At 37.0% G+C, this 25,715-nt stretch overlaps 3 protein-coding genes and 3 long non-coding RNA genes across 12 annotated transcripts; 2 read left to right on the top strand and 4 right to left on the bottom strand.

Annotated features, from left to right (window-relative positions):
• The first annotated feature begins 419 nt into the window (after nt 1–419).
• On the top strand, nt 420–7,967 carry LOC110946994 (G2/M phase-specific E3 ubiquitin-protein ligase-like). 5 transcript variants are annotated; one of them, XM_051958925.1, is made up of 11 exons: nt 426–533; nt 1,020–1,244; nt 1,579–1,732; nt 1,874–1,940; nt 2,212–2,581; nt 2,867–2,962; nt 3,679–3,992; nt 4,206–4,387; nt 5,340–5,473; nt 5,746–5,960; nt 6,782–7,967. In XM_051958925.1, the coding sequence occupies exons 2-11, from the start codon at nt 1,198–1,200 to the stop codon at nt 7,012–7,014; spliced, it is 1,812 nt and encodes a 603-aa protein (XP_051814885.1). In that variant the 5' UTR covers nt 426–533; nt 1,020–1,197; the 3' UTR covers nt 7,015–7,967. The 5 variants fall into 5 exon arrangements, 4 of the variants coding, with proteins under 4 accessions (XP_051814886.1, XP_051814885.1, XP_051814884.1 ...); XM_051958924.1 differs by having other exon boundaries at nt 5,340–5,509; XM_051958926.1 differs by lacking the exon at nt 1,874–1,940 and having other exon boundaries at nt 420–533; nt 5,340–5,509.
• A 40-nt stretch (nt 7,968–8,007) lies between these two features.
• On the bottom strand, nt 8,008–10,212 carry LOC127537125 (uncharacterized). Its single transcript, XM_051958978.1, has 2 exons — nt 9,349–10,212; nt 8,008–9,221 (listed from the first exon to the last, which is right to left on the bottom strand). The coding sequence occupies exons 1-2, from the start codon at nt 9,687–9,689 to the stop codon at nt 8,525–8,527; spliced, it is 1,038 nt and encodes a 345-aa protein (XP_051814938.1). The 5' UTR covers nt 9,690–10,212; the 3' UTR covers nt 8,008–8,524.
• A 157-nt stretch (nt 10,213–10,369) lies between these two features.
• LOC127537139 (uncharacterized) lies at nt 10,370–11,845 on the top strand. 2 transcript variants are annotated; one of them, XR_007946635.1, is made up of 3 exons: nt 10,370–10,600; nt 11,329–11,437; nt 11,597–11,845. It is a non-coding gene; the product is annotated as an uncharacterized LOC127537139 (long non-coding RNA). The 2 variants fall into 2 exon arrangements; XR_007946634.1 differs by lacking the exon at nt 10,370–10,600 and having other exon boundaries at nt 10,676–11,437.
• Nucleotides 11,846–12,237: 392 nt separating this feature from the next.
• On the bottom strand, nt 12,238–12,830 carry LOC127537163 (uncharacterized). The gene is made up of 2 exons (XR_007946660.1): nt 12,592–12,830; nt 12,238–12,435 (listed from the first exon to the last, which is right to left on the bottom strand). It is a non-coding gene; the product is annotated as an uncharacterized LOC127537163 (long non-coding RNA).
• Nucleotides 12,831–14,961: 2,131 nt separating this feature from the next.
• On the bottom strand, nt 14,962–22,129 carry LOC127537122 (sterile alpha motif domain-containing protein 3-like). Of its 2 annotated transcripts, XM_051958934.1 has the most exons (7): nt 21,838–22,129; nt 21,297–21,339; nt 19,802–19,917; nt 17,612–18,582; nt 16,891–17,049; nt 16,642–16,734; nt 14,962–16,414 (listed from the first exon to the last, which is right to left on the bottom strand). In XM_051958934.1, exons 3-7 carry the CDS (start codon nt 19,830–19,832, stop codon nt 16,094–16,096), a joined length of 1,575 nt encoding a protein of 524 aa, XP_051814894.1. In that variant the 5' UTR covers nt 19,833–19,917; nt 21,297–21,339; nt 21,838–22,129; the 3' UTR covers nt 14,962–16,093. The 2 variants fall into 2 exon arrangements, with proteins under 2 accessions (XP_051814894.1, XP_051814895.1); XM_051958935.1 differs by lacking the exon at nt 19,802–19,917.
• Nucleotides 22,130–23,999: 1,870 nt separating this feature from the next.
• LOC127537137 (uncharacterized) lies at nt 24,000–25,467 on the bottom strand. The gene is made up of 3 exons (XR_007946632.1): nt 25,300–25,467; nt 24,463–24,571; nt 24,000–24,303 (listed from the first exon to the last, which is right to left on the bottom strand). It is a non-coding gene; the product is annotated as an uncharacterized LOC127537137 (long non-coding RNA).
• Nucleotides 25,468–25,715: the final 248 nt, after the last annotated feature.

Below are 25,715 nucleotides of genomic sequence, written 5' to 3'. Positions count from 1 at the left end.
CATTCTTCCTCTAAAAGATTTGTGCTGATTTAAAGTCAGCAGCTGGAGCAGAGTTCATCTTTAGTTGCATATTTCATACGTTACTTATGTTCATGTTCATGCTTAGGACAGTCATCATATTTACTAGAGGACATTATTTGTGTTTATGCAGAGGCTGAATAGTTTTTTTTTCTATTATGAACAAATGTGGATAAACTTGATTTTCAATTGATGGATTACTTCATTTTCATGTCATACACACAAACGTGCCCAACCCTGATGGGTTTACAAGACACCAATATACTAGCATTGCAGCAATACATCCAAAACACACATTATCCTGCTGCTCAGTTCTCAAAAAAAATATGTTGCCTCTATCTCAGGCCTGGCAAAGAAATTCAGCCATGATAAAGGTTCCCCTTCTAAAACATAACCTCCGTTCTGGTAGCTGTAACCCATCAAGCTAGCATACCTGTTACTACACATGAGAGCGCCAGAGCTGCTCCGATCTACAATCTGCGTCCGTTCACTCGAAACTGCTCAAGACCAAAAAGGTAAGACAAGGATGGTGAACATTATTTATCGTGACCCAACAATTTAAAAACATGAGGATATCAGAGAGAAGCTTAACGTGTTAGGCTCACTTTATGGTCACTATGCGCAAATGAAATAACAATAATCTTATTAAATAAAGGTAAATATGTCGAAAGACTTAAAGATTTTTGTGTCATAAGCTACATCTATCTAATATTCCATTAGGACAAAACATCAATCAGCTGTTATGAGTTTTCTTAGAAATAAAAAGAGATGCTGGTGTATTCTTAAATTACTGTCCTGTTGTCATTTTAGGGGCTCATGAAGCTCTTTAGGCTCTATTTGAACCAATGTTTACATTATGATTTCCTATCTTTACAACCTCCTATCGTATTAATCACACGGTATAGTTTCCTGTTATTCTTGGTAGATAGAAAAATGAAGATACAGTACATACATAAATGCTGATTTCAATCCAACATGGTTCAATATTCTGTATTTCTCAGGTTTCAGCCACAGTTAAGGACACGTCCTGTTTCTCAACATTTCACCAAAGAAGTAATTCTCCTGCCGGACCATACAACTACAGGTGTGCCAAGAAGAGCAAGCAAAGCTTGGCTCTTTGAAAATGGGCATGTGAAATCTGCTCTAGAATTTGGCTGTGACTGGGACTCCAACAAAGTCATGCAGTCAATAAGAACAGCCTTTCAGCCAGTTGTGGAGGGTTGCAGGTAAGCTTTTAATCTGCTTTGTCAAAGTGGATTAATATTATTTGTATTAAAATAATGATAGACTGTAATATAGTATTAGAAGTTTACTTTGTGTGTTCTGAAATCATTTTGTTCCTGCTAATAACTAACAATTATACTGGGTGACTGACCATTAATTTTGCCAGTGCAATATTGTCATAAACATCTTAAGAAAGATGTCATCTGAAGAGAAATCAATCTACCAGAATTTTTGGTTGCACAAAAACTATATGAAACTAAAATATTTCTGTATACTGAGTGTCATCTTTCAGCTCGAACAGAAGCTTCATTCAAAGTGTACTTTTCTTTCTCTCAGGCTACAAATCTTGCTCCCGTGCCACTTTAAACTTGTTGAGCCATCTCTCAGCCCAACACAAACTTTAAATGGAAAACTTGTGAAAAAACTTTTTCATCAGAAGTCCATTTTTGTCAGGCCTGATAAAGTCATTTTAAGTGAGGACAAAGAAACGGTAAGTATCAAGAAATCAAACAAATGTGTTGTATGCTGACATAATATAAAAAGTTTTATAAAAGTTTCTTAAATTGTTTTATTGTTAGTATAATGCAATAAATCCATAAAGTTAGTTATATTTATTTGCTTTAATTGGCAGCTACTTTCTGATGAGGAGAGAAGCCATACAAACAGCTGTGCAGACATTCCCAGCACTGACCAATGTGGTAAATACTGTATTATGCTCCTACAAAGAACAGCAGAATTATTTTTGTCTGGTGTTTATGTGTTTACACAATTCTGTTGAGTCATTCTGATATTAATTGTACATTTTTTTTCATATTTTGTGCAAAATTATATGTGTGTAATACATTGGCCTTTATATTTTTAAAAATATATTGCATCATATGCATTTTACAAGCCTAAAATTTCTGATGCATGCTGTCTCATATTTCACTGTTAAATAATAATCTCTTTTTTCCTGTGTCCATCTAACAGGGATTGAGGGTGCACTGGACATTTCCAAAGGTCTTGTGTCAACCATTTCCACTGCTGAGGCCCAGCCTCTCTCCAATATTTCCTCCTTTGCTGATGGTGATGAGGTCATCTGGTGTGTTGCATCTTCCAACTCTAGTGACAATCTTGCTATGTCCACTAGTGCCACTGTTGCCACTATCGATGACAGTGTATTGTTGTCCAGTGGAACATCAGCCATCTCCAGCGACAACACCCATGGCTCCTTGCTTCAGCCCTCTGTCAGTGTTAGCGAGGACTCAGCTGATTCTTCTGCTAATAACGCCTCCATTCAGTGCCGTGGTCCCACTTGTCCCAGTGGATCGGGTAATCGCTCATCCAGCACACCCTACAGGTTTGTCTTTAATGCATTTATTTTTCTTCAAATTCTTCATATTACATAAAAATTGGGCTTTTTTTTTTTTTTTACTATATAACTTTGTATTACATTAGTCTATGTTGATACTAGATGATTATGTCCTTAATTTTTAAACAGTGAAATAATGCACTGGTGATTCATGACCTCTGGAGTTACTAAACATGAAAGAAGTTCTTAATGGTAATACAATTATGTCAGGATTGTATATTTGTACATTAACTCTGAACATTAATTCTATAAAATGTTTGCAATTTATTACAGTACATACCTTGACCTGTTTGAGGAAGAATACCTCTCTGATGATCCAGATCTCCAGGAAGCCATTTCAAGGTCTTTAGAATCCAGTACAAGTGAGAGGTTAGTAGAAGATTAGTCTCTAGCAGATTGTCTGTATTTTATGGAGGCTACAGTGTCAAATTAAAGGTTTGTAAAGCGGTTCTTTATCTGCCTACACAAATATTATGAAGACAGTATTGTGTATCTAAATAGGAGGCATTATGTAAAATGAAGCACAGATACAAAGCTCCAAACATCCACATGTCTGTCTTTTCACAACATACGTATATATTCCAAACACAACATCTATTTAAATGGTTTGCTTTTCCACCTCTCCCTGACGTGACAATGTCGTGCTTTGTGATGCTGCAGGCTATTTCAAAATCTTTCTCACCTCTACATCTACCTGTAAGTGTTAGCTACTCATATAGCCCTTTAACTTCATATAAATGACCAACCTAGGCTCCATGACTGAAAAGTTACACCAATATGAAATTTCAGTTTACCAGCATTCAATATAATTGCCAGCAGAGGGATATTTCTCAACTTGTCATAAAATTCATATTTTACAGAAGTACATGGAAAACTTTCATTTATCTTCTTTTTTAATGTAACATTTATTTATCCAGGATAGACTCATTGAGATTTGGAATCTCTTTTTCGGGGATGTCCTGGCCAAGACAGGCTGTTATTTGTGAGGAAAGAAGTAAACCAGGGTATACCATTGGTTGAGAAACAGATTGTGACAACTTGATGTGCATTGGCTGTCAGTCTGTTTGCTAATTTATTTGTTTCAGTGATTTAAAGATGACTTTGGAGAGACTGATGGAGCAGATTGCTTCTCGAGTGAATGATGACAACACTGTACGCTTCAATATTATGAGAAGGAATGTGTGGGATGGAGCATCCAGAGCCATGGGCAGATCCAATTTTTCACCAGAAAAGAGGATCGATGTCAAGTTTACTGATGACTATGGAACATCTGAGGGTGCTGTGGACAATGGAGGACCTACGCGGGAATTCTTCCGACTCTGCCTACATGAAATAAAGGACAAAATTGGCATCTTTGAGGGTCTATCCAATGCCAAAGTTCTCACATGCAATTCAAAAGGTACTCATGGTTAAATTGTTTCTGTTGCTGTTGCTTCTTTCTTTATTATTTTTAGATCGATACATCGTAACTGAAAAAATATGCTGAAACATAAACATTTTTGAGTGTTGTATCTGTAAAGCATGCAAGTCATAAAGCATGAAAAAAGCTGAGTTTGGTAGTTAGGTTGCCATGTGACATTGACCTGTCATGTTTCATTTCATTTGGAAACAGCAATGAAAGAAAATGGATACTTCTATGCTGGCCAGATAATGGCAATGTCAATTGCCCATGGGGGACAGAGTCCATGTTTTCTGTCTGAGGTCTTGTACGAATGTCTGCCAAAGGGTCCAGATGATGTAAAGGTCAAAACTGATGATATTGCTGACGAAGAAACAAGGTCGCAGGTACAGAGGGTGAGTTTGTTTTCATTTGAATTATCTCATTTAGAAACTTGGATTTCACTTTCAATGCGCTTAGGAAGTGTCTTGGTGTACAGCACAGGTTTCTTTCCTATTTTCCACCTGGCACAGCTGTCATTTTTATACCGAGCGCTCATGTTGTTAAAGAAGCACATTTACTTCCCTCCCTTAGTGCCTGTGGGTCTGTGTGTCTTAAAATGAGGAGGTGAGATGCATTCCTTGAGGATACAGGAAACAACTGCACCTGAGACCATATTAGTCCAATGTCAAAGTCTGTGGTACAGTGAGTTTAGGATATTCAGAGAATGCATTGGCAGGATGGACATACATCGACTGAGCCTGTTCCACAAACACAAGCTGCACACCTTCTCCACAGTTTAGTATCAGTGCTTTTGGTGATATGTTCAAATACACTTTTTAGTGAGAGAGAGAGGGATGAAAGATGTAAAGCTTTTGTTTGTTTCCAAGCTCTCCTCCATGTGCTTTCTCTAATACATGTTTTGTCTAAAACAGTACATGCAGAAGTGCACACACACACACTGACAGGCTTTCATGCAGTAGGGAGTTGAATTTATAATGATTTGTATACATAACTAAGATGACACCAACAATTAGAATGGATGCTAGACAGACTGGCAATTTTTTTATTTTTAAAAAACTGTCAATGTAATCTCAAATTGCAAACACATATCCTTTACCCACAAGTTAGAAATATATTTTAGGATTCCAGCAGAAAACAGTAACATAGTAAATAAATGATTACAGCCTCCCTTTCTGACGTTGAGCTGACATTCATAGGCACTGTATATCCTCTATTAACATATTTCATATAGAGTTTTAATCAAAAATAACCAAAACTTTAGTAGTTTTTTTTTTCAGGATGACTGAAGTGTTTAATCAATGGGATGGATAAATAATATCCTCAAAATATTTTCTGAATTTTTAGATCTTACAAGCTGAGACTGAATCACAGCTCCAAGATGCGGTTACACAGGCAGCGAATCTCATTAGTATGGCTGGTCACAATGTTCGCATAACATTGGAAAACAAACAAGAGACGGCTTTGGACTTGGCACACTGGTACGTCCTCCAACGGACCCGTGCACCTTTTGAAAGGTATGTGTATATCTTAGCACATACCTGAGGGGAATGCAACAAAGGCTAGGTGGTAAAACTGTTGAAAAAAAAGATACGGAAACAAAACTGGTGCAAGGATTGCATATAAAATGTTGCGATATGGATGATCATTGTTTTGTTATCATATCATTACAAGTGAATCAGGGGGTTTGTTCTGGAATTGTGAAATCTCTATACATTAAACAAAGGGGATAAAATGCTTTCTTTTCTACTAGGTTCAGAGATGGCTTAACAGCTCTAGGTGTCCTAGAGGCTGTCCAGAGATACCCTCTACAGATGAAGTGCCTTTTCGTCAGTGGTGAAAAGGCTTTAACAGCGACTGATATCGAGAGTCTCTTCCAGATCATTCACTCCGAAAGAGGAAGTAACGCATTCCAGGAAGAGTGCCGGACCATGACTTTTTGGCAAGACTATCTTCAGGATGCTGAATGTAAGCTTTGCTAAATGAAAAGTTTTTGAGCTGCATCATGGAGGTACAAGAGTAATAATTGTAATTACTTCATAACAGTATATTTTCAATAATAAGCAGGTTATGCCATCAGGTTGCATCTGTTTGCTTGTTAGGAGGATTACACAAAAAGCACATATTTTAATGAAACTTGGTAGAAAGATGCGGTATGGGCCTGGAAGACACTGTTGAATCAAATTTTAGATTTCAGTGCAGATCCAAGACTTGTTTTTTTTCATATTCATTAACAATAGGAGATTCTGTGTTTTCATAATTTTCACATTTTTATTGGGTTTAATGGTGTTGATCATTTAGAAGTCTGGTATTTATCCGAGTGTGTACAGTTTGGAATAGATCTAATTGAATATCAGGGTCGAACTCACTTGAATCCGTTTTATTGCATTCATTGCATGCACTTCCAGAAAGCATCTCAACCTACCACCTTATTTTGTGTTCGTAATGAGCACAGATAATAGCTTATGTTTGCATCTATCAAACATGGATTTATTTTATTATTTAAGTACTTTTGCTGACAAGTGCTTTTTTATATTAACCAAATTGTTAGCATTGTCAGTAGCATTAAGAAACTTCTTCAAATTACAGTGTCATCTCAATAAATGAAAAATAGTGCAGGTTTAAGGAAATTTGGACAGTTGGTGTAGTTTACCTTTCCAACAACATGTTTAGTGTCCACTGCTATAATTAATTAATATTTTTTAAATAGCAATTGATAAAGTTAAACTTAAATTAATTGAAGTTAAACTGACTTTTAAAGTGACTTTTTCTCTTTTTGTATTCAACAGTTGAAGAAGGTGTCTCTCTGGAAGATATTCTGGTTTTCTTCACCGGATGTGACAGCATTCCAGCTCTGGGCTTCTCTCCAAAGCCAAGCCTTGAGTTCATTAACCATTCCCGATTTCCAGTGGCCAATACATGTGACAACATTCTTCGCATTCCATTACATGCATCATACACTGCTTTCAAACATGACATGGATTTTGCCATACGCAATTCACCAGGATTTGGAAGAGCATAAGAGGTACTGTAAAGGTTTGTAGAGGTTGAGTTGTGATGAAGATATTTGTGTTTTTTTTATTTTTTTTAATGCCCTGTTGATACCTTTACATATTAATGCTGCATTTTGTGTAATAGAGACTTAAATGTCATCAGCTGTAAATTCAAGATGGATGAAGCCGCTGTGACATCACGCTTTGTCACCAAAGCGAGTAAACCAGATGTCTCAGACTGAGAAACTAAGAAGCATGGCACACTCATGCTTTATCTCCTTCCTGATTCTTAACTGGACCATAATGTCATGGATATGATGTAGAATTTAATAAGTCTCGAAAACTGTGATTACTGTTTACTGTACAACCAATAGAGAGAGAATGCAGGTTGAATTGATACACAACCTTCCCTGTTTAGATCTGGAAGCTTCATCCATCTTAAATGTTCAGTATGTCTAGAAATGTGCATCTCACCACTCATAGTTCTTTGTTACATTTTAAGGTTTTCAGGTGTTCATAATGTAAAATTTTGATTGTTGAGATTCATTTTGCAAATCAATGGATAGGAGACAATTTTTATAAAAAAGATATTGTCCTCCTAAGGGTTAGAAATGTGAAAAGAAAATACACTGTTACAGTACCAGATATGCTTTTGGATAAATTATCATCTTTTTTTTTCTGAAATTGTACATGAACAATTGTCCTGCAATGTAAAAAGTGAATTATTTTCCCAACAAAGGCCTTGTCTCTATAAGTTCATCTGGATTGCTCCAACATGTCACTTAAACATAGCAATAATATTTGGAGAAAAGTTCTTGATGTTGCAAAACAACTGTACACATCCTAATAAACAGGTTGTTTAAACATAGTGGGTTGCTGCTGAAGGGAAGACTGATTGTAGTGAAGCAGTGTTGCCCAACCCCGTTGTTTCTTGATGAATAGTTGTATGGGTTTCTAACAATTAAAGAATGCCATGTTCCTAGTTTGTATGAGTTTGGGTCAAACACATGCATTTAAGATGTCACATTTCTCTGTAACAATGTTGACAAACTGACAAAAAACATGTATTTTATTTGAAAATATGAACAATACAAGGTTCATTTTCACTAAAAGGGATAAATTAGTACACCATGTAATGAAACTGCAGTGCACATTTTGCAGTAATGATACTTTACAGGAATAACTAAGAACTTCTCTTGCAGATGTCAGATGAAGGGAGTAGACAGCATATTGAAGAAAAAATCATTGACAATTTTCACTGCAAAGATTTTCCAGTAAGTGATGCAATGAACAATTTAATGAGAACAGGATGAGATTTTGCTACAAAAACAGTAATTACACATGTTAAGGTCAAGATCTGCTAGAGCCAAGAGCTACAGCTTTGTCCACACGGGTGCTTTAAATGAGTCCGCATACAATAAACTAGTCTCTTCAAATTGAATCCTGGAGAAAATAGCACTGGGTTCTGGAGTTTTCACAACATTAGGACAGTGCTCTGTCACCACCTTTATATTATGAACTCCAACAACATTACTTAGACTAACTATTCATTTGAAGCAGGTGACATGCTGTCAAAAAAAGTTCTATCCCATGATTTCCATCATCATTCAAAGGATTAGTGTGCCCCAACTCAGCATTCCATTGATGCTGATGATGCCATTGTTGTTGTTGTTGCACATGTACATGATTGAGTGTTTGATCTTCATGAAGCCAGAGCATTCCAGTGGTCCATAGTTGCAGTGGTGAGTTACCTTCCATTGTTCTTAAGCTGTGGTGGTTCCACTGGGTAACAAATTCATCTACAGATCTATTTATTCTTGGGAGGTAAACATGGTGAAGGGCCCTAATGTGAACTGGGTCAGTGCTGTCCAGCACTGCAACATTTTCCATAAAAATGAAGAGGTCTTTAAAGTATGCTGACACCACTCTATTCAGTTCCCCCCACAATCTTTCGATTCTTTGATTGTGAACACTACGTCCAACCATAAAACTTCCTCTGTTTGCCCCTCTGTTCTCGATCATAAATCTTGCAATATCAACATTCTCCCTACCAGCATCACCCCTGACATGATGTGGGAGTCCAAATAGATCAACTGCAACCTGGAAAAGTTGCAAGGCAGTTGATGCTCTGTTGTCTGTGCAACATCTCAGATAGGTAATGCAGCGACTATAGCCATCAATTCCTCCATGAAATACGAATCCCCATGGATTTAGTTTGTGATTTGTGTCAACATGCCTGGAATAAAAAGAGATTTATTGTTGTTATTTGGATGCAGGTTAAAAGACATATTTTACTTTGTTGGCATACAAGAAGCCTTGTTTTTACATTTAAACTAAATGATAATTTTAGAAAGAACACATACCATACTTGATTTGGGACAGAGATATTGTAGACCCTCCGTTGAATTGCTCTTCGTCCTCTTAAGGCTCTTCCCACTGGATCAGCTATTCTCAGACGCTCTCGTACTCTCCATCGCTGAACTCTGATCCCTCTCCCTCTCAAACTGCCGGTAACATATGTCTCTCCTGAGCCAGGGGTTTGACTCAGTACCTCAGCAATAAGACGATCAAGATCATCGTCTGCAATGTTGGCAAAATTGCCATAATCCACCAAACCAAGTTGGAGTCTATGGTTGTACAGTGTTCGATTATTTACAGACAACATTCTAGATATGGCTGCCCAAGTAAATCCTAAATCCCGCATGTAAATCAGCAGAACGGATGAAATGTTGTACCTTGAAAAGCAAAAAGAAAAAAATGCATTTATTGACTAATTGACATTAACTGTAATGCTATAATGGAGATGAAGAGTTTTCCACTTCATAAGCCTCCTGCCTACTATTTTTTATCACTTGCCTTGGTCTTCCTCTCTGAAACGCAGAGCTCGCTGCATCACCTTCATCAGTAGCTTCGATTCGTATCGTTATATCAGCTGACATCTCTCTGAGAGATTCGTAAATTCCTTCAAGATGGACGCACAAAATACGCTCAGCAAGGTTTTGTTGAGCATTGCTCATGAGCAATAAAAATGTTCCAATAATGGAACTATGATCCTCAATGTGACGCAGTCTACGTTCTAAACTATCAATGTCACTTGGAGTATTACCAGCTGTTGCAAAAAAGTTTTCCAGTTCAACAAAGTACTGATATATTTCAGCTGACGCCATTTGTAAAACCAGCAAATATCCCTTTCGTGACAACAACGCAACTAAACATGGCAGAATCTCATTTTTAAGTCTGTTCCATTATATATATATATATATATATATATTCAGATTTTCATTATATATATATCAATTTTCATTATATATATATCAAGTTTCATTATATATATATATATCAAGTTTCATTATATATATATATATATCAAGTTTCATTATATATATATATCGACTTTCATTATATATATATCAACTTTCATTATATATATATCAAATCTTTTTTTCCTACCGAGCCCCGGAAGGGACATGTCCGTATGGCGAAGCGACAATGAAGGACACTCACCCGGACGAGAATTTTATTGAGTTTTATTTTGAAATCGGCCTGAAATACACAGACATTCAAGCAGTGCGATGCGCTAAGAGTCTGCCATGCAGACCAGCGATCCTGATAATGGTAAGTTTTATTTCTCCAACATCCTGCTGTTATCCTACTATGAATACGCTAGCTACAACAGTCCCACATCAGTATTATGGACGTTCCGCCAGCTAACGCGGTCCGGACACCGGATCACTGATTAGAGGTTGGCGTTGAACTATTGTTTGCCAGCCAGTTAGCCGCTGGTAAGCTAACAAGCTATGAAACAACTCCTTATAAAACCGGAGGAAAGCAGCAGCAATATTTCAGTCCAAGACCTGTATTCAGAACCTCCCACGCTGTTACACAATGACCCATTAATCATATTACTGAACTATATGGTTATCATTGAAATTTTCCTTGAAGAACCAGTGAACTCTTTGCGAACACATTTTAATTTATGTGTTGATTATGTTTCGTATCAGTAATACAAGTCTAAAAAACTGATTCAAATGATCAAGTTAACACAATGAAGTAAAGAGTACTGGTAATCTGCAGCTATTTTCATAATTTCAAGGTAAAATTCTGATGTGTGATTTTCTAGCTTTGCAGATGTGGAAATCCAATGCACTGATTTCTTATACACAGATGCTTTTGGTGTTTTTTGTTGTAAAATAAAACAAGGCATTTATCACTATTGGAAATGATTACAGGTATTATTTGTAACACTTTCTAACATTGTATGGACAAAGCAATAAATCAGTTAATGGATAAAATCATTTGTATTACAGATGCTATCAACAGCATGTCTTGTTCATTTTATTTAGTTGTCGGCCTTGGATGATGAGGTCCAGTTACCAGGAGCACTAGTCTGCAGCTTACTGGTTCCGTCCTGCAGCTCCTCCACGCCGTCCTCCTCTCTACAGACCAAATCAAGTAAGATCTGTTTAGACTATGCAGACATCAACATGATCAGTATGTTATCTTTTGACCCATCCTAAAATCACAAAATAGAACATTTACTTTAAGTTAACTGTGTTTATGAAAATAGAAAATAATTACTGACAACTAGTACTTTTTGGTGCTTTTATGCAGGAAAAGGGAACCAGGAAGCTGCTTTGGATCCTCTGCAGTATCTGGAGAGGTCAGAGGAACGGTTCTTGGAACAGATCGGAAGACACCAAGACGTGACCTCTGCCATGCTCCAGAACATCCAGAAGATGAATGAAAACCTTGGTTGCACTGATGGGACGCATGGTGTCGGTGCTGGAGCAACTGTCCCAGAATTAAACTGCATTGTTGACTATTGGCTTTTCTAGAAAATAAATCTTTTTTAGTACTTCACCTGTTTTGTATTTTACCCATGCACTTTGGATGAATGAACAGAAATTTGTGATGAGATGCAAATTTTGTCTGTAATCTACAGAGACTTTATTCAGTGTTCAGTGCACACTTTTGTTACACACATTTTGACAGATAAGCAGTTGTGCTTTTCAAGCAGATTTTAGTCAGAAACATCAGTAGCATATGTTTTTTTTTACTGTTACACCAATCTAGGTAGATAAACTGCACTACTGCAGCAGATATATTATTGAAATGTGCTTCTATTATGTGTCTACATACACTGCTCACAAATAGTTATTCAACTTTTGGGTGAAATTGATGGAAAATATAAAAAGTGCATGCTGTAGTGATATATCATAAAAGTAGGGTATTTAACTAGAAACATGCAATAGTGATTTCCTCATCTCAAAAAAATTTATTGAATCAAAAGCTAACAACAGTGGAGGGTATGTCACAATAAAAATGTCTCAGTTTGGACAGAACAGCAGCCTTCAGCTGAAATCCAGTGCAATTGTGTCCCACCAGTGGCGTGATCATGGATGTGTCCAGGCAGTAGCTGACCTCTGCCTCGTAATTAGCCTTAAGACCAGCTATAAAGATAAACATAGATATTATCATTATCATCAACATATGGTGCATGTGTTTAACCTTTAAGCTATGTAGGGATGCAAATGTAGTCGAAGCTAAGTAGCTAAGCTAATGCTAACACGTTCAGTGTTCAGAATCAAAACATCTCTAAAAATTACCTGTTTTCTCAAACGTAGTCGCCGTTCCCTGTGACAACCATGAAGACAGATAGATAATCACAGAAGAGCTCATCTGAAGAGCAAATGTCCAATAAGGTTCCTGTTTTTGTTTGCCATGTCCTTCCAGGGCTCAGTAGGAAAAAGTCTGAATATATGGAATGAAACTTTGAATAGATGGAATGAAAATCTGAACATTCTATATTCCGACTTTCATTATATATATATCAACTTTCATTATATATATATCAACTTTCATTATATATATATATCAAGTTTCATTATATATATATCAAGTTTCATTATATATATATCGACTTTCATTATATATATATCAACTTTCATTATATATATATATATCAAGTTTCATTATATATATATATCAAGTTTCATTATATATATATCGACTTTCATTATATATATATCAAGTTTCATTATATATATATATCAAGTTTCATTATATATATATCGACTTTCATTATATATATATCAAATTTCATTATATATATATCAAGTTTCATTATATATATATCAAGTTTCATTATATATATATCGACTTTCATTATATATATATCAAGTTTCATTATATATATATCGACTTTCATTATATATATAATTTCCTAAACGGCATGCCATATATATATATATATATATATATATATATACACGTGGACAAAATTGTTGGTACCCCTCAGTTAAAGAAGGAAAAACCCACAATTCTCACTGAAATCACTTGAAACTCACAAAAGTAACAATAAATAAAAAATTATTGAAAATTAAATAATCAAAATCAGCCATCACTTTTGAATTGTTGATTAACATAATTATTTTAAAAAACAAACTAATGAAATAGGGCTGGACAAAAATGATGGTACCCATAACTTAATATTTTGTTGCACAACCTTTTGAGGCAATCACTGCAATTAAACGATTTCTGTATTTGTCAATGAGCGTTCTGCAGCTGTCAACAGGTATTTTGGCCCACTCCTCGTGAGCAAACAGCTCCAGTTGTCTCAGGTTTGATGGGTGTCTTCTCCAAATGGCATGTTTCAGCTCCTTCCACATATGTTCAATGGGATTCAGATCTGGGCTCATAGAAGGCCACTTTAGAATAGTCCAACGCTTTTCTCTCAGCCATTCTTGGGTGTTTTTGGCTGTGTGTTTTGGATCGTTGTCCTGTTGGAAGACCCATGACCTGCGACTGAGACCAAGCTTTCTGACACCAGGCAGCACATTTCTCTCCAGAATGCCTTGATAGTCTTCAGATTTCATCGTACCTTGCACACTTTCAAGACACCCTGTGCCAGATGCAGCAAAGCAGCCCCAAAACATTACTGAGCCTCCTCCATGTTTCACCGTAGGGACAGTGTTCTTTTCTTCGTATGCTTGGTTTTTGAGTCTATGAACATAGAGTTGATGTGCCTTACCAAAAAGCTCCAGTTTGGTCTCATCTGTCCAAAGGACATTCTCCCAGAAGCTTTGTGGCTTGTCAACATGCATTTTTGCAAATTCCAGTCTGGCTTTTTTATGAGTTTTTTTCAGCAGTGGTGTCCTCCTTGGTCGTCTCCCATGAAGTCCACTTTGGCTCAAACAACGACGAATGGTGCGATCTGACACTGATGTACCTTGGCCTTGGAGTTCACCTTTAATTTCTTTGGAGGTTGCTCTGGGCTCTTTGGATACAATTCGAACGATCCGTCTCTTCAATTTGTCATCAGTTTTCCTCTTGCGGCCACGTCCAGGGAGGTTGGCTACTGTCCCGTGGGTCTTGAACTTCTGAATAATATGAGCCACTGTTGTCACAGGAACTTCAAGCTGTTTAGAGATGGTCTTATAGCCTTTACCTTTAAGATGTTTGTCTATAATTTTTTTTCGGATGTCCTGGGACAATTCTCTCCTTCGCTTTCTGTTGTCCATGTTCAGTGTGGTACACACCTTTTCACCAAACAGCAGGGTGACTACTTGTCTCCCTTTAAATAGGCAGACTGACTGATTATGAGTTTGGAAACACCTGTGATGTCAATTAAATGACACACCTGAGTTAATCATGTCACTCTGGTCAAATAGTTTTCAATCTTTTATAGAGGTACCATCATTTTTGTCCAGGCCTGTTTCATTAGTTTGTTTTTTTAAATAATTATGTTAATCAACAATTCAAAAGTAATGGCTGTTTTTGATTATTTAATTTTCAATAAATTTTTATTTATTGTTACTTTTGTGAGTTTCAAGTGATTTCAGTGAGAATTGTGGGTTTTTCCTTCTTTAACTGAGGGGTACCAACAATTTTGTCCACGTGTGTATATAGAAGACTAGATACGCTAGGGGCTGCACAGTGCTACACCACTGTGCAGCCCCTAGCGTATCTACACTGTAAAATGTAATAAGTTGACTTTACTTAAAAAAAGTCAGGAAACCGATTGCCTCAAAATTCCCAAGTAAAGTAGATAATTCATTTTAAGTTGTTAAAGCTGAAAATAACTGTGTTTAGACAACTCAGATAATGTCAGTAAACCTGAGTGAAGTTAACTAAAAATCATTAGTTAGGTTAACTATAAAATATAAATTCAGACAAGTCATACAGTGCCAGTAAATTTGAGTAAAGTTAACTCAAAATCATTAGATAGTTTCACTATAAAATGTCAATTTTGTCTACTTAAATTCATGAGTTATGTAAATTAAGCAGTACTCGTAAACTATAAGTTAACTTTACAAGTTTAAGCATTCACCTTACTAGCAAAATATCAGGAAACCGATTGCCTTGATATGTTCAAGTAAGATGAACTTAAAGTGATAAGCTATAGAAACAAAGAAAGACAACAGTTTGAATGGAAACAAAGTTTAATAATTTAACTTTTTTGTTCAGAACACACTTTACATACAGGGGTTCTTAAAGTGCAGTCTACAATGGCAACCCACTGAGTAAAGGTGACATGAAATGCATGCTTCCAGTAAAACTTTGAGAATTCCTGCTTAAATATCTCTGTTGACTATAGTGTGAACTACAGATAAACTCAGTAGTCAATTGCAGGGTCTAACATTTATCTTAACATCAATAAAGTGAACAGCAGACATTGCTCAACTGTTTACAATCCACCTATTATTTCAACTGAATGTGCAACTGTAATTCTTATGTTTGAGCCAGCTCCCGCTAAAAACTGCTAAGAGCTTTCTGATTTTAATTCTTAGTGGTTGAGTTTAGAACTGCAGCAGAGCTTGACTTACGAAATATATTAAGTCAGAGAGAACTTGCTCCAGAACCTGGTAATCAATATCACCACGATCATTTCAGCATCAACACAAAAGGAAAAACAAAAGCTAAAAGGAAAGTAGGTGTTCATTTTTCTCCTCATGAACATAAAAAACATTCAGTAGTCTAAAATGGGTGATGAGGTTCCTTCCCACAAAAAAGGCTCAAACAAGAAAAAAATATCACTTTTCCAATAAGGGTAAAGGCATCAATGTGACCCAAGATGTCAAGTCACATTCACATCATGATTACATTCACTCATTGCATCAGAAGATTTTTGAGTGATTGTATTTTTGGTTTTAGGGATTTATGTCCAAGTGAGAGAAGCACCCTTTGAATGAAGTCAAAGGTGTACTTCAGTTGTTGAGGGTACTCCAAATTCAGGGCGTAAGTAAGTCCAAAGAGCAAGCACATGGCATGTGGAAGATTTTCAAGGTCATCCATCACAATTCTTCCTTCCAAAATGATTGCGGTACCTGAAGTCTGAAGGTGCAGTGAGTCAAGGGAGAGCTGTTCGTCCTCAGGAACAGTGGTCAGGATTCCAATGGGGGTGTGAGATATGCCTGGGTCATCGCAGTCCTAACAGCAATAGCAGAAATACAGCCACAATTACATATCAGATGTTATCTTGAATTTCTACGGCAGAAAACACAAGACAGCCACTAAAAGTAAGTGATATTCTGATATTAGAGGCTGTGTGGAGGTAAAATAACTTAACCTAAAGCTATCAAAGTAACATAAGGAGAATTAAATAGAGTGGACATCCTGTGGTGTGGAATAAAAATTTAGTAGTATAGACGACTTACAAAGCATGTCATGAAGAAGTCTGTGTTCTCATCTCCAAGGATGACAGGAAGGCCACGGAGGACAGCTGTTCGCTTCGCAGTAACATCTGTACTCTGGGGGGAAAAAAACAAAACAAAAACAATCATATCAAACACACATCACTTCTGTGGTTAAGGACAATCAATTAATACCTCTGCATACACAATGGGGTTGCATTTTTTGTTCCCCACATGATAAAAAATGAATTTTTTTGTATCCGTGAAACTTACCTCTGGTGTGACTTGTTGCAGATAAGTCTTAAGTTTCTGGCCAACACTTCCCCCCTTGGTCTTGAAGATCTCAAAGAAGCGAGGAGTGTATTTGTCAAGTTCTTTGAAGAATTCTGTATTCAGGTTTTTGCTTGACAAGCGACAGAACTCTGCCAGAATCTAAAGGAAAAGTATGACAAGTTATTATTCAAGATGTAGCCATATTTCACCTACATTAAAGAATAACAAAAAATAGAAATCTGTATCTAATCTTTGGAGGCCAGTACAATACTGTTTCTGCCCATGTGATTAAGTGTTTTGTTACTATATGATGAGACACTTCAGCACTCAGATTTACAGTGATCAATTTCTTAAATCATGAAGTCAACCTCCACTCAAAAACATTTTTCTTAGTGTTCCTATTGAAGTTGAATATTTGGGCTTCACTGTGCAGTTTGACAATGAAAGGTGGATTCTGCATTCAACTGCAGAAAAAAATAGGGATTTCAACGAGAAGTAGTAGATATAATTTTAAGGATTTTATCAAGATAACTTTTGTGGAAAAAAAGTAAAGAATTTATGTACATCTTAAAACATGTTTGGAAGGAATCTTTAACATCTTAGGACTACTTTTCACTTGTAGGACATTGAAGCTAATTCCGTAAGTTAATCAAAGATAAGACAAAGAACTAAAAAAAAACAAACAACTAACGCATAAAAGAGAGGAAGAGTGTTCAATTACCTGACACTCTGTAAAGAGTGCTGGCCACCTTTCCATTGTGTCTTTCACTGGAGGCTCCAAGTTCACCAACTCTTGTCTTCTCAAGGCAAAAGTCGAGTCCATGTTTTTGGTTATCAGAGCAGCAGGTGGACGACGTTTCTTCATCTCTTCTACAAGTTCCTTTCGTTTGAACTCCATACTGGTCTCATCTTCACCATCAGGGAAATTGGGTAGAAAATTGATTTCAAACCGTTTGGGTCTTTTGATGCCTCTCTGAGGAGCTTGGCCTTTTCTTTTCCCTTGATTTACAGTCACATCTGTACATCCAGCTCGTCGCAGTTTGGTGCGATAGTTTCCCATTTTGAACTTGATGCTATTTTTCCAGCTGTTGCATCCATTGACAGAGCCTGGTTCAGTGAGGCATGGATGTTTTTGAATCAGTGCAGTTGCAACATCATTGAATTCTTGATCGCAGGGATATGCCTTGAAGCTGTAAATTGCCTCAGCAAGTTTTTCAAGTATCTCATGCTTCATGTCCCTGGATACCTGTAGATACGTCTTGTCTCTCATATACAGAAGATTCCCTTGGCGTAATCTGTACTCGATGTCCACAGGAAAATAAGGAATGTCAAAAGTGTCTGGCCATGGAGAGCGAGTAAGAGATGACCGACTTTCAGGGGAGGAAAAAGAGAGGATCTCGGTGTCATCGGTGCTGGCTGTGCTGGCTATGCTTGATGTGGGGGCTGGAACCAGTGCGATTATCTTTAGGGTGGATTTGTCAGGCAGGTCAGTAATGTCAGTGAGGTTGACGAAGGCATTGTTAAAATCAGGATCCTCATACTGGAGGGAGAATTTGTACAGAAGACCCAGCTTCTCCTCAAGCTGTTCAACAAGTGAGTCAAGTGTCTGTGGTTTCCCAGAGAGTGTAATTTTCCTGATGTCATTGTCATGGACAATTATCCTTAGTTTCATCTCCTTTGTTGGCTGTGATTCTATAGGAAAAAAATAAGTTCAGTTACCTCATGACACTTGACATAAAAATCTTCACCATCCAATCAGCACAAAATATAATGTCTAAGGGTAACAAATGTTCTGCCCCTGATTCTGTAGGCTGCCAGAGGAAAAGGGTCATTCAGATCAGAGAGCATGCTGACTGACATCGAGGACACATGACTGCAAAGCTCATAAGAACGCAGATGCTCATTATACCATGATGTCATATGTTTGCACAGAAGCAAAATATCACTGTTAATGACAAGGATGTTGTGAATTTGCCTAAATTCAGGTAGGCATGAACAAGCACCAATAGACACAATCATATCTGGACTGTATTTGATGCCATCAACACTCACAGATGATGCTACAAGGACAGTGTTCTGAGATGCATACCTCTGTTTCAACAAGTTCTGAATATTCTCGGGTAAAGATGAAACTAAAGAAAGTGTCACCTTGTCCATTTGGATGGATGGCTTGAAAAATGAGGAGTCTACATGGTATGCCATCATTCTCTGATGCCGGACAGCCAGAGTTTGTGGGACGTTTTTGAAGTTCTTTGTGTTGTGAATGACTTGTTTGAAGAATTTATGTTTTCCCTCAAAGCGCATTGTCCACATATGTCTGAGCGGCCCATACATCCTTATCAACTGTGGATAATGTTCCACAAAGTGGTGCTTTGGGCGCAATGTGAAGTGAGGGAATACTGTTAAAAGTAAACCTCTGTGCTCTGAGATCTTGGCATCAAGGAAGTCAAGAGAATCTTCTGTTAGTCTGAATGATGCTGACAGTTCTACGATGTCCTTCAAAAGCATTAAAATTTCCCATGTTGGATCATTCTCTGGGACATCAAAACCAATCATGAGTGGAAGAAGTCTTGTGAGTGCCCAGTTTTCATGGCCGTTACCGCCAATTGTACCTCTAGAGGCAAATGTGGCTGGGATAACCTGAGGCTGATCAGTCCTGTCAGTGAATTTGTAAGGAAAATGTTTGATGACTTTGTTCAAGGACTCAAGGGTGATGTACTTCTTGGAGATCAAGTCATTAATGCACAGAGACATCTCAACAGGGATAATACCTTCCAAGAGGTCATGCATTATGTCAGGTGGAAAGCCTTTGACAGTGTGGAAATGTTCAAGATTGTCGCTTAAAACACAAGGGCCTTTCACACCATACTCTTTCACCAGATTTGGATTTTCTAACACTTCAGAAACTTGCCTGTCATGATCCTGCCTGGTTCTGTACTCATATGCTCCTGATCGGACCTCTCTCTGCTGGATGTCACTCCTCTTCACCATGCAAAATCGACAGGGGTGCTGCACTGTGAAACTCTCCTGAAAACCAGCCAAAGAATGAGCACCTAAGTTATCGGCTGACACATAGAGCACAGTTCCTTTCACACACTCGCCTAACTGCTCAACATAGACACCGTGTTTTTCAAGAGTGACCAGATCATGAAGAAGTGGATGAAGGACAGCTGCATAGCCATGCTGTTTGATTGCACTTGCTCTGCACAATATTGCTAGCTGAATAGAGTGGAGACAGGAGCAATGTTTTGAGGGAAGATTGGCAAGAACCCAATAAATACCACACAGTTTGTGTTTTTTTTTGGAAGTGCCCAGAGGATTGGCTATCTCAAATTCATCAATGTAAAGGCCAAGTGCAATCCTTAAGGTCTCAGTCTTAAAAAAATCATTCCTGCGATAGTGAGTGCCATCTCTATAAGTGTTAAATCCATCAACGGTGCACTCATGTGTGAGAATTTTATCTAGAACATCAGCTCTGTTTAATAGTTTTTGTAACATTTTCAGAATTGGCACATAAGAGAGTGATTGTAAGTCTTTTTCAAGTTTGTATTCAACTGGCATGACCATAGGAAATTCCCTCTGAAAGTAGGAGGCTCTTTTATTAGCTGTGGACAGTGACTGGCCAGCATCAGTCATTTTCAATAACAGGTTATTCTCTTTGACAGCATTCACAATCTTTCTCACAACTGAATCGTCACTGACACCATGTTCACTGAGAATTTGCTGAATGGCATTATGCAAAAGGGGCTCTGAGAGAAGAACAAGCTGGTTTAGCTGTTGAATTACCTCCTGTACTGCCATGTCAGATACATGCAAGATCGCCTGCAGTTTAAGAAAGAGTGAGGCTAAATTATGCTCCAGTTGATGCTGTAAGTGATCCAAATTTTCAATTTTCGCTTCTTCCTCACTTGAAAAATCCTCAACTTCTTGTACATCTTGTTCCACATCTGGATCTGAATTGTGAGGTGTACTGCTCAAGGCAATGTCAGGTTTCAACCGCTTCTGACTGGGAAGCCGATGCTCTTTACATTTATGAGCATTAAATGTTGAGTAGACGTTGCTCTCAAAAATGCAGCTTTCATATGGACATTTCACAGTTTCCTTATTTTTAAGATGTTGGCGCAAATGGGAAAAAAAAGTCAGTTCTGTGCAGGGTTCTTCAAAATTGCAAAGAGGACAATGGAATATCACAGGGATTTCATCAGCTCCACTCATCTGCCCATCATGTACTTCATGGGAGTGATTTCTTGTTAGATGCACTTTTAGGGCATTAAATGACTTGAATGAACACAGACAATCTGTGTGGAGGCATGGAATTGGACTAGTCCTGGCATAGCTTCCATGTTTTAAGCGGTAGTGTTTGAATAATTGAGCCCTCTTTTCAGAAGAAAACAAGCAGTACTTACACTTCCAATGCATAGCTAGGTTTCAGTCTTCAGAAATGAAAGCCTACAAAAGAAACAACAAAATCAGTCAGTTAAACTGTTACATATGTGACCAGTTTAAAAAGGGACAACAGTAAACTAAAAGCATCTCTACCAAGTTAAAAAGGAGCAATGGACAACGACAAACTCATTCTTTGTTGAAGAGTGACCCTGAAAGATCAGCAGAGTTGCTTTTTCAACCGTTAATAAGCACGCTGAAGCTCCAGTTATCTGTTTGCATCGCGTAACGTTACATGAAGGGTTGGTTGACTTTAGCTTGCAAATGCTAACATTAATCTTTACGTTAACGTTAGCTCACGTTTGATATAAACGCGGCATTGTGAGGACCGACTCGAGCAACAACAAAACGCCACTAAATAAACTTCAGAATTTCGGCTTGAAAGTCCCAGCCACGGCTAAATCAATAACACAAAGTTCACCTCCAAACTTGAACTAACGAATAAATGACATTACAAATAAAAACGACAATGCATTTGCAATCAATAAAACCAGTTAAACTTACCGTGACAATATGCAGGAGTAGTACGTCTCTTCCCGCTTGAGATTTGACCGCCTGATTCAAAACATGGCAACTGCGCATGTGCACTCAACGAGAAATGCCGAATGGTGCCGAAAGCTGCCGAGTTTCTCCAGGTTGAGCAGACGCTTCTTGCTCACTCATACTTCAAAGTATAGGTAACTTGCTGCTGACAAGTTTGTTTACTTGCCTCAGTAGAAAGTTGTCTTTACTAGGTTTAAGTGAGGAGACTCAACAGAGTAAGCTGAAATAAGTTAAGGTCACTTTATATTTTAAGTATGATATACAATTACATTTTACAGTGTAGTCTGCTTAGCACTTTTGCCTTGCAGCAAGAAGATCCCTGGTTCAAGTCCCGGCCTGGGATCTTTCTGCATGGAGTTTGCATGTTCTCCCTGTGCGTGGGTTTTTGTCCGGGCACTCCAGCTCCCTCCCACAGTCCAAAAATATGCTGAGGTTAATTGGTTACTCTAAATTGTCTGTAGGTGTGAATGTGAGTGTGATTGTTTGTCTATTTGTTTTCTCTTGATGACTTCAGCCAACAGGTTTATATTCTCAACTCGGTGTGAGTGGAAAACAAAACACTCATAAAGGCTTCTCAGAACAACAGCAGCATCTTTATGACACACAGCAAACCATGCTGGAGAATGAATGAAGAACAACATGGATCAAAGGACACAAATAAATCTGACATTTAATTAACGATTTCCCTGCAGTAACTAAATGCATAGTAACAAGATACATGCATATATATATATATATATATGTATATATATATATATATATATATATGGCATGCCGTTTAGGAAATTATATATATAATGAAAGTCGATATATATATAATGAAACTTGATATATATATAATGAAACTTGATATATATATAATGAAAGTTGATATATATATAATGAAAGTCGATATATATATAATGAAACTTGATATATATATAATGAAAGTCGATATATATATAATGAAACTTGATATATATATAATGAAAGTCGATATATATATAATGAAAGTCGATATATATATAATGAAACTTGATATATATATATAATGAAACTTGATATATATATAATGAAAGTCGATATATATATAATGAAACTTGATATATATATAATGAAACTTGACATATATATAATGAAAGTCGATATATATATAATGAAACTTGATATATATATAATGAAACTTGATATATATATAATGAAACTTGATATATATATAATGAAACTTGAGATATATATATAATGAAAGTCGGAATATAGAATGTTCAGATTTTCATTCCATCTATTCAAAGTTTCATTCCATATATTCAGACTTTTTCCTACTGAGCCCTGGAAGGACATGGCAAACAAAAACAGGAACCTTATTGGACATTTGCTCTTCAGATGAGCTCTTCTGTGATTATCTGTCTTCATGGTTGTCACAGGGAACGGCGACTACGTTTGAGAAAACAGGTAATTTTTAGAGATGTTTTGATTCTGAACACTGAACGTGTTAGCATTAGCTTAGCTACTTAGCTTCGACTACATTTGCATCCCTACATAGCTTAAAGGTTAAACACATGCACCATATGTTGATGATAATGATAATATCTATGTTTATCTTTATAGCTGGTCTTAAGGCTAATTACGAGGCAGAGGTCAGCTGCTGCCTGGACACATCCATGATCACGCCACTGGTGGGACACAATTGTACTGGATTTCAGCTGAAGGCTGCTGTTCTGTCCAAACTGAGACATTTTTATTGTGACATACCCTCCACTGTTGTTAGCTTTTGATTCAATAAATTTTTTGAGATGAGGAAATCACTATTGCATGTTTCTAGTTAAATACCCTATTTTTATGATATATCACTAAAGCATGCACTTTTTATATTTTCCATCAATTTCACCCAAAAGTTGAATAACTATTTGTGAGCAGTGTATGTAGACACATAATAGAAGCACATTTCAATAATATGTCTGCTGCAGTAGTGCAGTTTATCTACCTAGATTGGTGTAACAGTAAAAAAAAACATATGCTACTGATGTTTCTGACTAAAATCTGCTTGAAAAGCACAACTGCTTATCTGTCAAAATGTGTGTAACAAAAGTGTGCACTGAACACTGAATAAAGTCTCTGTAGATTATAGACAAAATTTGCATCTCTCATCACAAATTTCTGTTTATTCACCCAAAGTGCATGAGTAAAATACAAAACAGGTGAAGTACTAAAAAAGATTTATTTTCTAGAAAAGCCAATAGTCAACAATGCAGTTTAATTCTGGGACAGTTGCTCCAGCACCGACGCCATGCGTCCCATTAGTGCAACCAAGGTTTTCATTCATCTTCTGGATGTTCTGGAGAATGGCAGAGGTCACGTCTTGGTGTCTTCCGATCTGTTCCAAGAACCATTCCTCTGACCTCTCCAGATACTGCAGAGGATCCACAGCAGCTTCCTGGTTCCCTTTTCCTGCATAAAAGCACCAAAAAGTACTAGTTGTCAGTAATTATTTTCTATTTTCATAAACACAGTTAACTTAAAGTAAATGTTCTATTTTGTGATTTTAGGATGGGTCAAAAGATAACATACTGATCATGTTGATGTCTGCATAGTCTAAACAGATCTTACTTGATTTGGTCTGTAGAGAGGAGGACGGCGTGGAGGAGCTGCAGGACGGAACCAGTAAGCTGCAGACTAGTGCTCCTGGTAACTGGACCTCATCATCCAAGGCCGACAACTAAATAAAATGAACAAGACATGCTGTTGATAGCATCTGTAATACAAATGATTTTATCCATTAACTGATTTATTGCTTTGTCCATACAATGTTAGAAAGTGTTACAAATAATACCTGTAATAATTTCCAACAGTGATAAATGCCTTGTTTTATTTTACAACAAAAAACACCAAAAGCATCTGTGTATAAGAAATCAGTGCATTGGATTTCCACATCTGCAAAGCTAGAAAATCACACATCAGAATTTTACCTTGAAATTATGAAAATAGCTGCAGATTACCAGTACTCTTTACTTCATTGTGTTAACTTGATCATTTGAATCAGTTTTTTAGACTTGTATTACTGATACGAAACATAATCAACACATAAATTAAAATGTGTTCGCAAAGAGTTCACTGGTTCTTCAAGGAAAATTTCAATGATAACCATATAGTTCAGTAATATGATTAATGGGTCATTGTGTAACAGCGTGGGAGGTTCTGAATACAGGTCTTGGACTGAAATATTGCTGCTGCTTTCCTCCGGTTTTATAAGGAGTTGTTTCATAGCTTGTTAGCTTACCAGCGGCTAACTGGCTGGCAAACAATAGTTCAACGCCAACCTCTAATCAGTGATCCGGTGTCCGGACCGCGTTAGCTGGCGGAACGTTCATAATACTGATGTGGGACTGTTGTAGCGAGCGTATTCATAGTAGGATAACAGCAGGATGTTGGAGAAATAAAACTTACCATTATCAGGATCGCTGGTCTGCATGGCAGACTCTTAGCGCATCGCACTGCTTGAATGTCTGTGTATTTCAGGCCGATTTCAAAATAAAACTCAATAAAATTCTCGTCCGGGTGAGTGTCCTTCATTGTCGCTTCGCCATACGGACATGTCCCTTCCGGGGCTCGGTAGGAAAAAAGATTTGATATATATATAATGAAAGTTGATATATATATATATACAATGAAAGTCGATATATATATATAATGAAAGTTGATATATATATAATGAAAGTTGATATATATATAATGAAAGTCGATATATATATAATGAAAGTTGATATATATATAATGAAAGTCGATATATATATAATGAAACTTGATATATATATAATGAAAGTTGATATATATATAATGAAAGTCGATATATATATATATAT

The sequence above is a fragment of the Acanthochromis polyacanthus genome, chromosome 14, assembly GCF_021347895.1.
Source record: "Acanthochromis polyacanthus isolate Apoly-LR-REF ecotype Palm Island chromosome 14, KAUST_Apoly_ChrSc, whole genome shotgun sequence".
Taxonomy (NCBI): domain Eukaryota; kingdom Metazoa; phylum Chordata; class Actinopteri; family Pomacentridae; genus Acanthochromis; species Acanthochromis polyacanthus.
The sequence above is the reverse complement of the archived record's forward strand: the minus strand, read 5'-3'. Positions and strand labels throughout refer to the sequence as shown.

Coding starts and splice junctions, on each gene's coding strand:
- LOC127537122 (XM_051958934.1), bottom strand. CDS start 19,832: ATGAGTACAGAACCAGGCAGGATCATGACAG. Junction 18,583..19,801: donor ACCAGGCAGGATCATGACAG/GCAAGTTTCTGA, acceptor TTTTTCCTATAG/AATCACAGCCAACAAAGGAG. Junction 17,050..17,611: donor CACTCTTTACAGAGTGTCAG/GTAATTGAACAC, acceptor CTTTTCCTTTAG/ATTCTGGCAGAGTTCTGTCG.
- LOC110946994 (XM_051958924.1), top strand. CDS start 1,198: ATGCAGTCAATAAGAACAGCCTTTCAGCCAGTTGTGGAGGGTTGCAG. Junction 5,510..5,745: donor ACCCGTGCACCTTTTGAAAG/GTATGTGTATAT, acceptor CTTTTCTACTAG/GTTCAGAGATGGCTTAACAG. Junction 5,961..6,781: donor CTATCTTCAGGATGCTGAAT/GTAAGCTTTGCT, acceptor TGTATTCAACAG/TTGAAGAAGGTGTCTCTCTG.
- LOC127537125 (XM_051958978.1), bottom strand. CDS start 9,689: ATGCGGGATTTAGGATTTACTTGGGCAGCCATATCTAGAATGTTGTCT. Junction 9,222..9,348: donor TCTGTCCCAAATCAAGTATG/GTATGTGTTCTT, acceptor TTTTTATTCCAG/GCATGTTGACACAAATCACA.